This window comes from Saimiri boliviensis, assembly GCF_048565385.1.
Source record: "Saimiri boliviensis isolate mSaiBol1 chromosome 19 unlocalized genomic scaffold, mSaiBol1.pri SUPER_19_unloc_4, whole genome shotgun sequence".
NCBI lineage: Eukaryota > Metazoa > Chordata > Mammalia > Primates > Cebidae > Saimiri > Saimiri boliviensis.
This window is the reverse complement of record NW_027412505.1, coordinates 455,929-473,478: the sequence shown is the minus strand read 5'-3', so window position 1 is coordinate 473,478 and position 17,550 is coordinate 455,929. Positions and strand designations below refer to the sequence as shown.

The following is a 17,550-nucleotide window of genomic DNA, read 5'->3' as shown; positions in this document are numbered from 1 at the left end:
CTTTCTTGCAGCTGGTAGTGCCGATGTCTGTGTGAGTCTGGCTGAGTCTGGGGTTTTTATATGCTCAGAAGGGAGGAATTGAGTGCTGATTGATCAATAGGTGGCCGTGGATGAGCCAAAAAAAGCACCATAAGTTCTCACTCCAAACCACAGACTCCACCTGGAACTGGTAACCCATCCCTGGCTTGAAGGTTGAGTTTCAACAGGGGCCCACCCTTTGTGCCCAAGAACCTGTCTGCCTGCCACCATCTGCATTCAGTACAACTCAACCACTCTGTTTTCACAGAGGAGAACTTGCAACCCTGTGCCAAGCTGCCATTAGCCCCTTCCAGTCTCCCTCCTGTGCTCCTTGGCACCCCAAATCTGGAAGACACCAAGGCAGTGGTGGGGGATATTGTCAGTGCTGTCTTTAGTATGTGCACAACTGGCTGGGTTGCAACAGCACTCGGGCTTGACCACAGCTTTCCTCCAAAATTATTGCAGGTGCCAAGGGAAAGGCAGAGTCCAGGGAGTAAGAACAGAGACATCTGAGCCACTTGGGGGAGAGGCGCTTCCTGGTCCCCAAGAGTGCAGGGATCCTGAGTCTGGAGCTGCAGCTGGATAGCTGCAGCTGTGTCCCTGAGCCTAGCTCTTCTGCCTCACCAACTCAGCAGGGGGCAGGCTTCCCACCTGTTCCTGGCTCCCGCTGGCTCCATGGAGTGTGCAGCCCTGGCTGTGCCTCCCCCACTGCAGCTGGCACCCCCACAGAGGCTGCTCCAGATAGGCCACCACTGCCATCAGAGGCAATTGTTTTAAAAACTACATTTTATTTAATGAATGATATTAAACACAAAGAGCTAATTTTAGAAATAAATTGTGTTTTCCATGTTATAGTTACCCAGTGACTATGGAAATTAAATATGTATTACAAACTGAAAGTGAGAAAATCAAGACATAAAATTTTGTTTGTTTAGCCCATTGAAAATAAAAGTCAGAATATGCTTCAGTAAGGCTACCTGTGAATTAAAAAAACATAATTATTACAACAATCTATTACGGTTATTCCTTAAGTGATTCCTAGAAGTGACAATAATTCATGCTCTTAAACTAATGATTTCATTTTTTTTCTCACAGATTAAATATAAGCATATATATTTATAGCCAATTTAAAATATTTTTGACATGTGAAGTAGAGCATGGCATCAATGATGATACCAATAAGAAATTAAAATATAGCATATTATATTAAAAGTTGCTGTTTATAAACGTTGTATTATTGGTATGTCATTTGCGCATTTTTTCTCAACAAGTCTTGCTATGACCATGAAGACAGAAAGCACTGTAGCTATAGCAAACAGAAAGATATTTAATAAAGGAATTTAGAAACAGCTCTTATAAAATAGCTGTTTTATAGAAAATCTGAGGAAGAAAAAGCCAAGGAAATCTGCCAGTGACTTCTAGAAGACCAAAATTGTTTAGTTAACATGGGAAGTAGTCATTGATTTTCTCAGACTTCTGCAGCACTAGTGGGAGTATTTTGATAGACAATGTCCACAGTCACTAGCAAAACCTTATGTCTGTCATATGCATGTCCTGTCCCATGTGATTCTTTGCTGCACCCACGTGAACAGGAGTGATACTTGCTTCTGTTATCCCCTCCAATGCTTTTGTTAATGCCTTGTATTTGTGGAATACAATCTAAAATTCTGCTGGCAGGAATTATGAAGAAATAGATGTTCTGGGCTTCTAGTCTCTACGACGCTGGGAAAAGAATACACAGAAAATTTATTATTGAGTGGCTAAAAGACAAAATGAAACAAACTCAAAATAGTTTTTAAGGTTTATACCTTTTAAAACAATTACATGGGACCTTAAAGATACTCTACCTAAGCAATACAATCTCCATTGCAGGGTATTAATCAACACACTTAACTATGTAGTCTCTTCAAGGAAGCTCAACCATATCTGAAAAAGAAAGAATTGCAGTCCATATATATAATTGTTATTAGAGAACCTTTGTTTTTGTTCTTGAGAAAAATCTGAGAATTCTCTCTTCTGTGTTATTCTTGTCTCTTGTTTATAATTGTCTCTATTTTTATATGCATAGTGAGAGTTAGAGCTACAAATAAGTATATATACCTAAGATCTTTATGGATTTGTGCATTGTAGACATTTTGTGCAAATCAAATGATACAATATGTGGTTCTTTGTGTCTTGTTTCTGGCATTTCACATAATTTATCCAAGGCATTCATATTGTAAACAATGTGTTTTACTCACCTATTTAAACTAAGTTGGGGTAGAAGAATAAAGTGCTGAATATCTCAGTTACTGAACTCATTAGAGCTCTTAGTTTTCTCTTGAAGTCTGATCTAGATGGGTAGATCCAAGTATCTGGCTGATTATGTCTCTAAATCCTAATCATTCATTACTTTTCAGAAAACCTCAAACAAAAGCATTTTGGGAAATTCCTCCCACCATCTGTAGACCAGACAGTTATTATTACACACTCTAAGAATATTATGCTAGCTCCTCATAATATCCAACAAATTCTCATTCAATTTGTAGATATTACTATGAAACTGTACATTCTAAAATGGTAAGGCCAGAATTGGTCTTATTTGCCACTATATTCTCACTTTCTAATGCAATTCTTAGAACATAATACATACTACATGTGCAGCTAACAAATATATGAACAAATAAAAGACCTAATATAAAGAAATATTGCATTGAAGTTTCCAAGAACATAATGAATGAAAATTCTAAGTGATGAATGCCAACAAAATCAAGAAATAGATTGAATGCCAGATTCACTGTCTAAGAAAATATCATTATGTTTAGGTTTTAAATAATTACAACAAAATTTTATTTCATAGTGCTGATTTTGAAACTTTTCCGGGATCTTCAATTTATTAAAAAAAGATAAAGTGATAGGGAAGGAGAAAATAAAACTTAAAATGAGGAGGCTACCATCACTTAAACTATCATATGTTCTATGGTTTGGCTCCTTTCTGTGAAATCCCATGTTGAAACTGATCTCCAGTTTATCAGTGTTGAGAGGTAGAGCCTACTCCGAGGTGTTTGGGTCATGGGAATGCCTTCATGTTTTTGGGCTGAGATGGGGTTGTGAAGTTTAGCTTCAGCAGGAATGATTATGTTTCTGAGAGAGCAAGTTGTTTTTTAAAAAATCTGTCTTCCTGGTTTCTCTCTCTTGCTTTCTCTCTCACCACATAATGTCTCTGAACCTGCCTGCTTCTTCTCCACTTCCTGGAATAAATGAACTCTACCAGAGTCCCTCACCAGGTCCATCTGCCCAATCTTAGACTTTCAGTAGCCAGGATTGTGGGCATTGACTTCTTTCTATTACAAAATACCTAACCTCAGGAATTCTGTTATAGAAACACAAAGTGTAATAAACCAATGTATATAGTAGATTACAAAGTAAAAGGCAGTATAAATTACTTATGGAATGGATAGTACAAAATCTATTTACATTTGAAAGAATAATCTAGTAGATAGAGAATGCAGATTTTTATAGTACAATGAGATACCCATGTCTCAGAAAGAGAGAGAGAGAGAGAGAGAGTTAGAAAGTAGTAAAATAATTTTCAGCATAGTTTGCAGAATAAAGGTGGACTGAAATATGAACACATCTTCAAAAAAAAAGAAAGCAAATAAAATTTTGGAGCATATTCATAAAATAAATGTGGACTGAAATGTGAAGACATTATAAAATCTATAATATTCTCAACCCCAGGAAATCAGGGTTCATTTCTCACAGATAATCAGTCATGTGAAGTCCTTCATTGAACCTGTTAAGCTAAGAGCCAGATCTCCCTAATCTATGGAAGTTTATTTAAAGCTTATTTGACAGGCATCACTGAACAAAAGGAAAGTTGAGTCCTGAGTGGGTGCACACCTGGGTGATTGGGAAAAATGTTGAAGCCAGAACATATGGGTTCAGTCCTTTATACTTCATATTCCCAGTGTCCTCACACAGCCTCATTAAGTCTCCCATTTTTCTGTGGCTCCACTATAAACTGGCTGGGGTGTCTGCCTCCCATACTCTGAGGGTGACTGAGAACCACCATGGCTCTCCAAACTAAGACTAGGAGACACAGCAAGGCTTAGGAGCCTAGGGGAGCAGCCTGTGGTGTCATTTGAGATGTTCTGGGAGCTGAAAAGTAGCATTGTGTCACAACTCTACAAATTGAGGACAACATACAGGAAGGTGATTCACAGGCTAAAGCCCAAGTCCTAGATAGTGAATCCCTTAGCCGAGACCTTCAGCATTTTCTGCTTTCTTTTGAGGCAGGTTGGAGAGCTCCAGTGATCCTTGAGATCTGTGACTGCTGCATGTCACGATCATGGCATCTTAGAACCCTGAGTGTGAGAACCAATGAAACCTCCGTCCCAGGTGATATGCAAATGTGTCCTTTCTCTAATCAATCTTCTAATGCAAATGTTAGAAGTTTTAAAGAACTTTGTTAAATTTTTTAATTTTTTTAAATTGTACTTTAGGTTCTAGGGTCCATGTGCAGATCATGCAGGGTTGTTGCATAGGTGCATACTATATGTGGCATTTCTCCCCATGTTATCCCTCCCCACACTCCCTACCCCCTGCTGTCCCTCCCCTAGCCTCCCCCAACTGCCCCCAGTGTGTGATGCTCCTCTCCCTGAGTTACATGTTTGCATTGTTCAACACCCGCCTGTGAGTGAGAACATGTGGTGTTTCGTTTTCTGTTCTTGTGTCAATTTGCTAAGAATGATGGTTTCTAGATTCATCCAAGTCCCTACAAAGGACATGAACTCATTGTTTTTCATGGCAGTGTGGTATTCCATGGTGCATATGTGCCACATTTTCTTTGTCCAGTCTATCATTGATGAGCATTTGGGTTGGTTCCAGGTCTTTGCTATTGTACACAGGGCAGCAATGAATACACATGTGCATGTGTCTTTATAGTAGAACGATTTATAGTTCTTTGGGTTTTAAAATGCTTTTTCTGGCACTTTCACTTACTGCTATCTTAAACCTGGGTTCTCTCTCAATGATTTGCTCTTTTTTTCCTTGCCTCCTCATAAGTTTCTGTTATTTCTCTTATTCCCATTTATTTGCTTTTTTTTTTGGCTGAACTACCTTTACAGTTTCTCTGTCTTATAGCTGTTTGTTTAAGTAAATTTTAACCATTTTGCAAGGTACTGATCCAATTATTTTATATAGGTGCAGGATATGTGTGTGTGTGTGTGTGTGTGTGTGTGTGTGTGTGTGTGTGTGTGTACACACAATTACTGTGTATATATCAACACTATATTATGTAAATATACGCATAACACACCCATGGAGTCCACATCCACACACATTGCTTTGAGAAAGGCACTTTGTTCTGGGAATGAGGCTTATAAGCAGTGGGTGTGGGAATCAAAGTGAGGCAGTTTAACTTCAAGACATTGCTCTAAACCATGACACCATATTACTCTCAGCTGTCTTTTTCACTTTGGATACTGATATACAACAGACACTTCATGCTAATTCCGGGAAATGATCATTTTGAAATGTGCAGGAAATGTTGCCTGTTCCCTTCTTTATCTGGATCCCTTCTTCACTATGACTTTGCTTTTTCTCACCTAGGATTACTTTTCTGACACATGCATGGGTACATCCCATTAAAGTAAGAGAGTTGTACTTTGTGTAAGGCACTGACAGAATCTCTCTTTCTCCATATACACCTGAACGTGACTGTCCTCTTTCTCCGTTCCAATTGTTTAACCCCAAATACCTTTTACCTTTTCAGATGTCACAAGGATGTGACTGAGTAGTTTCAAGGGCATCCACTTTTGCTTCCTCCTCCTACCTTTGAATCCTGCATCTGCATTGCTGGGTCTCAGGCCAAAGAGGAAACCCTTGTTTCCCATTCCAGGATATTTTGATGACCAACTTTTCTTATGTTGAGAATTTGAAGGACAAGGGCAGATAATGAGAAATGGATAGACAGGGACCTGTGTTCTGAGACCTGGGCCAGAGGACTGATGGAGGTGGAGAAGAATCTCAGTGATTCTGGCAGGCATCATGGATCACGAAGGGCCAGAGGAGTGGAACATATGGGCACAGGGTGAGAGGCCTGTGACAGGACACAGCCTATCTCCTTCACAGCAGAATGTTAATAGGCATTAGATTTTAATAAACAGAGAACATATCTCTGAGTCAGCATCAAACATTTCTACAGTCCAGAAGAAGGAATAGCCACAGCACCTAACCTCACCTTCCCTTGTGAGTATGGGAGTCACAGGGCAGTGAGAATGGAACAGCGTTTATCTGAGGTTAAAGCCAATGCTTCTCTCTCTTTAGTCCACACTTACAGTAAGGTCCATTGGATGCCGTGGCTACAAGTTTCTGAACTTCTGGCTTTTGAAGGAAAGACTTTTTCACCCTCTGTGCTGAAGGTATTCTATGTATTATGAAATCTGGTTAGTGGCTCTTACCATCAAGAAATCTTGAAAAGTACAAGGCACTCAGAAGGCCTACATTAATAGTTTCCAGCCACTTAGAGACATCAGAGGGGTTCCTGCCAAGGGTGCACTGACCTTTTTCATCTCACTGTCCTAGAGTTAGTGGGTCTGTCTCTGGTCATCTTGAAGGAGATGGATCATCCTTCACTCCCTCTACTTCAGTATCTTGTGCATCTTCCTCAATGGTTTTGCCATGTTGTTTTCATAATGATTGTTCAGTTGATACTAAATCTTGAAAAAAAATTCCAAAAGAATATTTAATTCTTTTTTGGTCTCAATTGTCAATTGCCCTTTTACACGAATCTGGAGCAGATCTAAAGGGCTTCTTAGAGCTCATGTTTTATAGGACCACAGTCTCTGGATGTAGATCCTCAATGTCCACTTCTTAAAGATACATTCCATCCCACATTCTCTTCCTATGATGTAACTTCAAGACTGCTACTGTTGAATGTTCTAGTCCCTTTACTTTGTGTAGTGTTGTGACTATAGCTGATGTTTTACTCTAGCATAATAACACTTCTCCTGACTCTGTGGGAATCTTCACTGTGGAAAGGTAACTACCATGCTGTGAGCAAGCCCAAGTGGCTATGTGAAGAGGCCCTTTGAATATATTCGAGGTAACAGCCCCAACTGAGGAACCCCAGACATCAGTCAGGATCATCTGCTAGACTGGGAGTGGAACATCTGTTGCCATTATTTAATTGGTGATCATGAAAATGACCATGTGGTAGGTAGACAGACTCAGTTGACTCACTAGAATCTGGGTTTTTATCAGAACTGGGTTTTGCTTGTTTTGTCTTGTTTTCTTTTTTCCTGACACTAATGTGTTCCCACTGTAACATGAGGTGATGATGATGTCTCAGGTCTAGGTTATCAGTGAGAATTCACAATCTGTGTGAATTTTAAGTATAAACACATTTTAAAGCAGACAGTCTGCTCCTCTGTCTATTTTCCCCTGGGTGATGCTGTTTGCTTTTTTAAACAGCTACAGAAGTCAATGTGGGTTAAACCTTTTGGGTTCTAGCTCAGGCATTGCTGGCAAGTTCTCAGAGAAGCAAGGCTCCTCAGGCTGCACCATTTGGCCCATGTCTGCAGATGGCTGTTCTATCTAGGTTTTTGTAAGTTCTCTCTGATGTTCACACAGTGATAAAAATCACTTAATAATGCATTTCTCAGAATGTGTTTTTGTCACCATAGGACACATGCCTGTTAAATCCTCATTTTTGCCCAAAGATTCAGTGACAATTTAGGTGTAAAATAAATGTTCCCCCTAAAGTGATGAGGTGCAGACTTTATTGTATCAATAGGAGGGAGCTCCCACACTTGCAAATGCATTGTACAAAATCCTGTCTGTCCATGATGTGCAAATTATGTTCCTGCCTGAGATCATTCAGCTGGAATCACACACCCACATATTTCCAGAATTCCATCCAATAAATTCACAAAGCAGTTGAAAATCACAATATACACTTTAGGTAATGGGCCATTAGAGATTATTTTAATTGTAGAAAAGCATACAAAACTATTTTGCATTTTACATATTTTTTATTTAACTGTAATAAAGTGACACTAAAACAGAAAAAAAGCCCGAACAGTATGATTCCTTTGCTTGAACAGTGAAGGACTCCCTTGTACATGCAGTTCCCAAACAGTCAGCTTTCTTTATCTTAATCATCTGTGGCCAGTGTAAAAGACAGGCCTGACAGGGAAATTTAAGGAGCCATCCGGGTAACACCATATGAGGGAATTCTTGGCTACATTCAAAAAACTCAGATTTCCACTTTCAAAATCCAGAAACACACCAACCCGGCCCAGAGGTTTCTCTACATAGTGAGGAAGCATTGGAGAGCTGGTCAAGAGACGGAAATGATGATTCACCTTCACACATAAAAGAAGAAATATGTCCACAGATGTAATCATGGTGCCATTATTCCTTATCTGGGAGTCCTTACAGACACCCAGAGCCCAGTCCCAAGAGTCGTCCACATCCAGCTCCCAATAGTGTTTCCCAGAGGAGAAGCCCTGGGCTCCCCATGCAGCAAAATAGTCAGGTCTGTCAGAATTCACAGATCCACCTTCCCGTTCAGGTCTACACATCCAACTTCTCACATCCTCAAACAGGCTGATATTGTGATTGCTTACTTCATAATTGAAGGAAATTTCCACTGTAGAAAAAAGAGAATGTTCCAGTGAAAAGCAGCTTCTACATTCTTAGGTTCAGATAAGAAAGAGACTCTCACTAGAAACCACAGGTCAAGATTAAAAGGCAACTTTTGTCTGGAAAAATGTTGGAATCAGAGGGTGTTAGGATACCTGCATAAGTACACGGCTAAACTACAAGGACCACAATTTCTATAAACTCAAAAATATAAGGGGAGGATTGTCATGCCTAAGTCTAGTCAGCTACTTCTTATAACAACTGAAAAACTGGAAGCTCTTGCACTGCATCCAAGTCCATGGCAATAAAATATATGTGCATTTCCTCTTCCCTGTCAGGGAAGAGCAGGAGGCTGGGGACAGGAGACGAGGTGGGGAGCCATTCTTACACCTAAATCAATTATCACTTTGCCAGAAATATGATCTGCCACTTAAGTAAGCAAATTCATACTTAAAGAGAAAATCTGAATCCATCTTCTGGAAAGTGCAGATTCCTTGCAGGAATTATCTGACTTTCATGCTGGATTTCAGCACAGACTTCTTTTATCTGCCTGATTGATCATGATCTGTCCTGGAGTTCTATCTAAGGCCTCATCAACCACCAAATCACTTTCCTATTGTTTGCAGATTCTCAGATTTGCATTGTTATTTAAGTTACTCATGGGTGTTTTGGTTGATTAAAATGCACATGATTAAAATTACAAATGCTATGAAACTTCACCTGAAGTTTACTTAAAAAAAAAAACACTGTCACCAAATCACAATCATTAACAGCACTTAATTTGAAGTTGAAATGTCCTGAATTAACTCAGTTCTGTATACCTCATGTAATACTTGTATACATGAAATTTTGTCAGAGAATGTTTCTAAGTCCTAAGGAGCCATTCTGCATGTTTTATGTTTTTCTAAGTAATATGTTATATGGCTGATTCTTATTACATTTTACCAGCTTTTAGTTTAGTCTCTTTGATGATAGTGAAACTATAAATATAAAGACTTATTCACAAACTAGTTTCTTCCAGATGAAATATCATTACACTAGGAAAACTGCCCATAGAAACCATACTTGAAGACATTACATATTGATCCCAGCAAGACAGCGACACTCACCTCGGAAGCGGTTGAGCCTGTGCACCAGTCCAGTGATGGGCCCTGCAGTTAACTCTGGATTCACAGGCTGGGGCATGTGCAGCAGCACGGACTCGCTCCTGCAAGGAAGCAGGTGCAGTTGGTTAACCTTTCTGGTGTCTGTGTTTAAGAAAAGATTCCAACAGGAAATCCTTCATTCAAACCCACTTCTGATATTGTCATGTAACTCCACAATCCTAGGATGGGTTTATGGCTCTCTTAGGGAATCTTTCTAAGGATTCACTCCATTTCTAACCTACTACCACTGAAAGATAATTGCCTCTCTCTCTATCTGCCACCAAATAGTTTGTTTCTAATTATGATTCTGAATCTTAAAATTAGGCAACTATATCCTAGTAACTTCTGCATTGAACTCTTCAAAACATTACCCCCTGAGTCACTTGGGAAAGTAAGAAAAGATTAAAATCTGATACAGGGCATAAGAAAACATATTCAACATAACACACGAACACCTGAGTACACACACATACACACACAATCACACTGACACATTATGTTAACAAATTATGTTTTCACTTTGTTGAAAACAGCTTGATGTTTTTCATAGCACACCTTGTGCTTCGGCCTGCAATGATGACCAAAAACATACCTTGCCATGATGTCTCCCAAATCCTGTAAAGAGAGAGAGAAAAAAGATACTTCTTTAGAAAGTTGTTATTCTGGCTGGGTGTAGTGGCTCATATCTGTATTTCCAACGCTTTGGGAGGCCAAGGTGAATGGATCACCTGAGGACAGGAGATCCTGACTAGCCTGGCCAACATGGCAAAACCTCATCTCTGATAAAAATACAAAAAAAGTAACTGGGTGTCATGGTGCATGCCTGTAGTCCCAGCTACTGGGGAGGGTGTGGCAGGAGAATTGCTTGAACACAGGAGGTAGAGGTTGCAATGAGTTGAGATTAGGCCACTGCACTCAGACTGGGTGACAGAACAACACTCTGTCTCAAAAGAAGGAAGCAAATGAACACACAAGTTGTTAGATTCTACCTGTCTAGTCTTTAGGTTTTGAAAACTTTCGAAGTACTACGTACTATCACTGCAGGTCTTTTAAAATGTATTCTCATTTCTCACATTAATACCAGTAAGACCAATTGACAGAATCTGTTTCTGATAAATTCAGGACCCTGGATCTGAGTGAGAGAGAAAGGTTGAGTAGTGACTGTGCATTGCTGCAGCTGTCTACAATGTGGTCTTTTTCAGGGCTAGTTCCTGAGGGGTAATGTGGCTCAAGTCAAGGGCATTTCAAACCTAGGACTGCCCAAAAAAAGGAAGAAGGAAATGTTAGTTTCTTCATAATTTCTATGTATCATCCAACATAGATAAAAATATTATTTTCACATGAATGTTTTCTCTTCCAGAGTTTTAATGAAATGAACTGGAGAAGGAAGCTTGAGGTGGAAAATGTTCTGTGGAAATCTATCTGCACAGCTCCCTAAAGCTTTGTTTCTATGATTAGGTTAGGAGTTGTAGTTTATCTCTATAACTAGGTGGGAATGTCTATCACCATCAATGCAGGAGATGAAGTATGTCTTTGGTACCCAATGAAAAGCAAAGATGTAAATGTCAGCTAATATGGAGTGTCTCAAGGGACATCCTCAGTTCTTACCTGGAGCAGCTCCACATCTGGTTTATGACACATTTCCATTAGTTCCCGATACATTTCTTTCAAGTGCTTCTTCTTTTGATGCATGTTGATGCAACTTCTCTGGAGTTGTGGAAATATCTCTTCGTGTTCCTTGCCCAGTCTCTCTAAATGTTGTTTTTCTTCCTTATGGAGAACTGGATGCACCTTCATATACTCAACCCTGATCATCTGTGCACGAAGAAGGGCATAGGCCTGGAGAGACATGGATTTTGTAGGTTACATACCCAGGTCGACTTCCACCTCACAGAACCCACTAATTCATCCTGACCTTTCCTTCGTTTAATTTTCATTCTTTACAAACACTAGGATAAGTTAAAAAGATCTTCCTTAGGGGAGACCAGGATGGTTGAAAGGAAGCTTCTCTGGAGTGCAGCTCCCACTGAGTGAGACACAGAACCAGAGCGATATCCACAGTCCACCCATCTGACAAAGGGCTAATACCCAGAATCTACAAAGAACTAAAACAGATTTACAGGAAAAAAAACCAACAAACCCATCCAACAGTGGGCAAAGGATATGAACAGATACATTTCAAAAGAAGATATATGTGAGGCCAAGAAACATGAAAAATGCTCATCATCACTGGGCATTAGAGAAATGCAAACCAAAACCACATTGAGATACCACCTCACATCAGTTAGAATGGCGATCATTAAAAAATCAGGAGACAACAGATGCTGGAGAGGATGTGGAGAAATAGGAATGCTTTTACACTGTTGATGGGAGTGTAAATTAGTTCAACCATTGTGGAAGACAGTGTGGCAATTCCTCAAGGATCTAGAAATAGAAATTCCACTTGACCCAGCAATCTCATTACTCGGTGTATACCTAAAGGACTAGAATTCATTCTATTATAAAGACACATGCACACATGTGTTCATTGCAGCCCTGTGTACAATAGCAAAGACCTGAAACCAACCCAAATGCCCATTGATGATAGACTGGACAAAGAAAATGTAGCACATATACACTATGGAATACTATGCAGCTATAAAAAATGATGAGTTTGTGTCCTTTGTTGGGACATGGATGAACCTGGAAACCATCATTCTCAAAAAACTGACACAAGAACAGAAAATCAAACACCACATGTTCTCACTCATAGGTGGATGTTGAACAATGAGAACATGTGGACACAGAGATGGGAGCATCACACACTGAGGTCCATTGTGGGTGCTGAGGGGAATAGTGGGAGGGAAGGTAGGAGGGATAACGTGGGGAGAAATGTCAGTTATAGGTGATGGGGGGATGGGGGCAACAAACCACCTTGCCATGAATGTACCTATGCAACAATCTTCCATGACCTGCACATGTACCCCAGAACCTAAAAAAAGACCTTCCTTCAAAATGTTTATAATTCATCAATTCTTGAACACCTGCATAAAAGCCCTTTAGATTTAAATGTTTAAATATATGTCCTCTCAAATCTGAAATACCACTAGAAAACAAGTAAAATTTATCATTGATTGTTAAATCATCATCAACAATATATATATTTGTTACTCAATTAGTCTGTAGTCTCAAATCTTTGTCCTTCACAGCCTAAACAGTCATTCTTAGTAAATGTTGTCAGTATATTCTAATCAGGGTCAGAAGCCATCACACAAAAAAGATCTCAATAAACATTGTAGCCCCCATCTCTGAAACTGACTACCTCTGCTCTGTCTCCTCCCTTCTTCTGTCTAAAGCTACAGTCTCGCCTCACCATTCTAAGAACATGAATCCCCATTCCATTGTGTTTCTCCTCCCAATATTGACAAACTGTTCTCTCACTCCCCTCGTCATTTTCGTTTCTTCTCCTCAGCTTTTCATCATGTTACATTTTCTCCTACTCAAACAGGCATCATGGTCTGGGTCCTTTGCTACCAGATTTCACTAGCACAGGCATAGTTCTTAAATTACTGTTTCCACCCACTTTTTTCCCTAGGAGCAACATCATATTTACCGCTAAATGCCTTTATTTCTCATTTATGTATTATTTAATCCGTATTACATAATTCATCTCATACAGAAACCTCTGCCTGAAATACTGATTAATTTTAAGCACATACTGGCCTCTCAGAATTTACATATATATATATATTTATATGTGTAAATATACATATATATATATTTACTTATCTGAAAAACATTTCCAGAACACCTGAAAATTGTTATGCTGAACAGTCAGGTTGTTTCCCAGGCTATAAATAAACATATGACAAAATCTGGCATATGAGAATTTCAACTCAAGTTGCTAATATAAATGTTCTCGGCATGCCTGTCTCAAACATGTCCTGAAGACACATGATCTCATACTTACACTCCAGAGGATGTTTGTTTTTTCCTCCTCACTTAGATTTCTCTGATTTTCTTGAATTTTTTCCCATAAAATCCTCATTTGTTTTAAGAGCTTCTCCTGCAAAAGAATTATGAGGGTGAGCAACAGAAAATCAAATACCATAGATTCCATACTCTGAGTGAGATATGCAGGCAAGGGTTAAAATGTATGAACAGACTAGAGAGAGGAAAATAAATCAAGTTTTTTCACTGCTCATCCTCGGTATTTTCAAATCTGAGGTTTCAGATGTATAACAGTTTAGGGAACTGGTGAGTGAAGATTTCTTGTAACCTAGGTAATGATCAGTGAAACACCCTTCCACTATGCTGGCCGCCTGCTTTTGTCATTTGTCCAGTAAGATTAAATACATTTCCAAAATGTATTTTCTTTGTTCTTGTAGTTTTGGTAGCTTTTCGATGCCTTTAGTGTTATACTGTAGAGTCAAAGTAATAGTGACATTCACTTAATCACCCTCTTTTTGGGTGCAGGCTTTGTGAAGGCAGGTATAGTTGCATATTGAATTCAAAATTTCATCATTGGTACCTCCAAAAGCACCTGGCACTCAGTAAAAGATGGAGTGATCACCACAATGGTTCTCATCTCCCTTCTCATCTCTTTAACTCCTCCACCCTCCAGCCTGCAGGTGATCCCAGCACTGTGTCTTACCCGGTGTTCTTCAGCTGCCCCTTCAATGGGACAGTGTTTGTGAGCCCCGTGCTCCTGAGAGTTAGAGCACAGTGAGCAGAGCAGACTCTTGTCCGTGGCACAGAACATCTTCTTTGTTTCCCTATGGATCCCACATAGTTGTGTCTCAGAGCTCAGGAATTGCCAGACACTGGCTTTCCTGGCAATCGTCACTAAATTCTTCAGAAAAATGTTAGTTTTGAAATCCTTTTGGTGTGATGGTTCCCTGCACGCAGGGCAGTTGGCAGGACTTTGGGCTTCTTCCCAGGAAAGGCAGAGGCAGGGTCTACAGAAGCTGTGCCCACAGCCTATGGTGACAGGGTCTACCAGGTAGTTCAGGCAGATGACACAGGTGAGTTCCTTCTGGAAGGCCTGTGGGAAGTCTGAGTCCATTTTCCTGAGGGAAGAAAACCACAAGAATTTAATCTTCTGCCCTGGAGAGACAAAGATCCAAGCAAAGTTTCAATCAGGTTGTGATCAAATAACATCTTTTTTTTTTTTTCTAGAGAATTGGCTTTCATTTGCAATGACCGAGATAGGACAAATAGAAAACTGAGGCACTAAGAGCCATCAACCTCTGTAGAAAAATGTGATTGTTCTCCAATCAACGCACAACCAGCTTTCCAAACCCAACTCTTTTGCACAGAAGAATGTCAGTTTTTTGAGGTGTTAGTGTCCACCAAGTTACTTGGGCTTCTAGGATTTAATCAAGCTATCAACTCATGGGGTAGTTACACTCTAAATTGCCAGGGACTGGTTTGGAGAGGGGATGCTAACTAAGCTCTTCTACTCTCATCGTTTGATTTAACTGTAACAAGGATCCCTCAGAGTTGTCCAGAGGGCCCCTGCTTGAAAATAAAGCAGAGGTCATTCTTTGTCCAAAATCAGGCAAAGCTAGCCTTTACACTCCAAGGCAAAACAAACCAAGGTAAAGGTACTTCTCCAAGATAGAACAAACAATCATTTTTTAGGCTGCTGTGTTCATTCAATCAACAAAAACTTTGTGGCATGTTTACTATTCCTGGACTGTCTGTTAGTTTGGGGATATATTGATAAAATATAGAAGGGTATACAGAGGATAGAAATGTTTTCTAAGCCCTTTGGAAGCATTGTCATTACTCTTTCACACAGTCAGAAAAATGGTATCATGCAGTAATAAAAGGCACTAGACAGTAAGGTGGTGTTTTAAATGGAAGGGGTGGGGGAAGAAAACATAGGCCAGGCAAGGTAGCTCAAACTTGTAATCCTAGCATTTTGGGAGACCAAGTCAGGCAGATTTTTTGAGCTCAGTTCTAGACTGGGCGACATGATGGCAAAGTGTCTAGATCAGCCTGTCTCTAAAAACACACACACACAGCCGGGCCTGGTGGTTTATGCCTGTAATCCAAGCACTTTGGAGGCCAAGGCAGGTGGATCACTTGAGGTCGGGAGTTCAAGACCAGCCTGACCAACATGGTGAAACCCCATCTTTAAACACACACACACACACACACACACACACACACACACACACACACACTATATAGATTATATATGTAAAGCCCAACATGGTGGTCCATGCCTGTAGTCCCATCTACTTTGGGGGATGAGGCTGAAGAATTGCTTGAGGTATTAAGTAGAGCCAGTAGTGAGGATTATTTCCACCACTGCACTCTAGGCTGTGTGTCCCTGTCTAAAACAAAGAAAGAGACAAAGAAAGGAAAAATCTAAAATCCTGGTTTCTACACAGTATAAATACAGAAACCCTCTATTTCTGATATTTCTGCATAGTTGCCCGTGAGACTTTCCTACATGGATAGCCATTTCTGGCTTTCTCCCACAGAGGAACTGAGGTTTCTGAAGAGACTTTTACCGTGTTTTAGAAAAAAATGTTTGCCCAAATCATTCAAAGCACTCTACCTATGTACAGGCATACATTGCAACATAGGCACATTTTCCCTAGTAGAGTAGAATATAACACATTTTTACACATAGATTACAACACTCCTAACCCATTTACAGAGTCTTCAGAGATTAAAGAATTACTAGATATTTGGAAACTACTGCAAAATGATTATAATCTATAAAACAACTAAAAAATACGTTAAGTAAAAAATTAATCATAACATTAATTTGAGGATCATGCAGCAAGACAGATGACAAAAATGTTTAATTTGTAAATAGGTTAAATGGAGCTTGTAAACCTATGGGTTATGTTTAAAATAATTTAAAAAAAGAAATGGAGCTGTTTTTAAAACTCAGAAAATGACATCATTTAATCTAAAAAAAAAATCTAAGTTTGCAGATAAAGTCCCCAAATTTTGTTTGTTTTGGTTTGTAACCTAATAGCAGCTCCTACTCTGGAAAGTGTACACTTACCTCAGAAATAGATCTACGTTCTCACCAAAGCTTGCTGTCCAAAAAGATGAAGTCAGCTCAGGGATCAGGGTCTCACGGCGCAGTGGCGGTAGCTTTTGGAAGTCTCCAAGGCCAGTTGCAAAGCCACTCTGTGGGTGCTGGAGAAGAATGAGCTTGGCTCTTGCGGTGTCCTTTTATACGTCTCTGAAGACCACACCCCTTTCCTCTAATTGGATTTCAGAGGGCGTAGGTGGGTGTTAACACAGTTGATTAAGTTTCTTCAAAACAAAAGGTTTTTTTTTTTTTTTTTCTTAATGACGTTTCGCTGTGTCGCCCAGGCTGGAGTGCCGCGAAGCTATCGCAGTTCACTGAAACCTCCGCCTCTGAAGTTCAAGCAATTCTCCTGCCTCGGCCTCCCAAGTAGCTGGGATTACAGGTGCCCGCTGCCAGGCCTGGCTAACTTTTTTTTTGCATTTTTAGTAGGAGGGGGTTTCACTATGTTGGCTAGATTTATCTGGAATTCCTGACCTCAAGTGATCTGCCTGCCTTGGACTACAAAAGTGCTGGAATTGCAGCCTGAGCCACAGCCCCCAGCAATTCACTTTTATGGTAATGTAAGAATTTAATCTAAGGCTACTCCTGGCCTCCCGACTCCAGAAGGAATATTTCTCCTTCTCCTTGTGCTACAGATGAAGCCTTCCAAGGGCCTCTCAGCAGCCGTGGGACATACGATTCCCTCCTATATTACCTGGCTCTGCTCATCCCAGCTCA

General features: G+C 40.0%; 1 protein-coding gene, 1 long non-coding RNA gene and 1 pseudogene across 3 annotated transcripts in view; 1 reads left to right on the top strand and 2 right to left on the bottom strand.

The window, feature by feature from the left end:
- Nucleotides 1-16,807, top strand: part of LOC141583358 (uncharacterized) — a 38,416-nt gene extending 21,609 nt beyond the window's left edge. Inside the window, exons 6-7 of one of the 2 annotated variants that reach the window (XR_012516014.1) lie at nucleotides 4,297-4,398; nucleotides 14,949-16,807. This is a non-coding gene — a long non-coding RNA (uncharacterized LOC141583358). Of the gene's footprint in view, nucleotides 1-483; nucleotides 1,212-4,296; nucleotides 4,399-14,948 lie in introns of those variants that run through there. The other variant, XR_012516015.1, reaches the window with a different exon arrangement.
- On the bottom strand, nucleotides 8,025-11,642 carry LOC141583334 (tripartite motif-containing protein 43-like). Its single transcript, XM_074392558.1, has 4 exons — nucleotides 11,400-11,642; nucleotides 10,384-10,406; nucleotides 9,756-9,853; nucleotides 8,025-8,653 (listed from the first exon to the last, which is right to left on the bottom strand). The coding sequence occupies exons 1-4, from the start codon at nucleotides 11,640-11,642 to the stop codon at nucleotides 8,160-8,162; spliced, it is 858 nt and encodes a 285-aa protein (XP_074248659.1). The 3' UTR covers nucleotides 8,025-8,159.
- LOC141583355 (tripartite motif-containing protein 43 pseudogene) lies at nucleotides 14,281-16,935 on the bottom strand (annotated as a pseudogene).
- Nucleotides 16,936-17,550: the final 615 nt, after the last annotated feature.

Excerpts from the sequence above, each read along its gene's own strand:
- LOC141583334 (XM_074392558.1), bottom strand. The coding sequence starts at position 11,642 with ATGTCTCTCCAGGCCTATGCCCTTCTTCGTGCACAGATGATCAGGGTT. Across the intron at positions 10,407-11,399 it reads CAGATGTGGAGCTGCTCCAG|GATTTGGGAGACATCATGGC; the intron begins GTAAGAACTGAG and ends CTCTCTTTACAG. Across the intron at positions 9,854-10,383 it reads TTGGGAGACATCATGGCAAG|GAGCGAGTCCGTGCTGCTGC; the intron begins GTATGTTTTTGG and ends GCTTCCTTGCAG.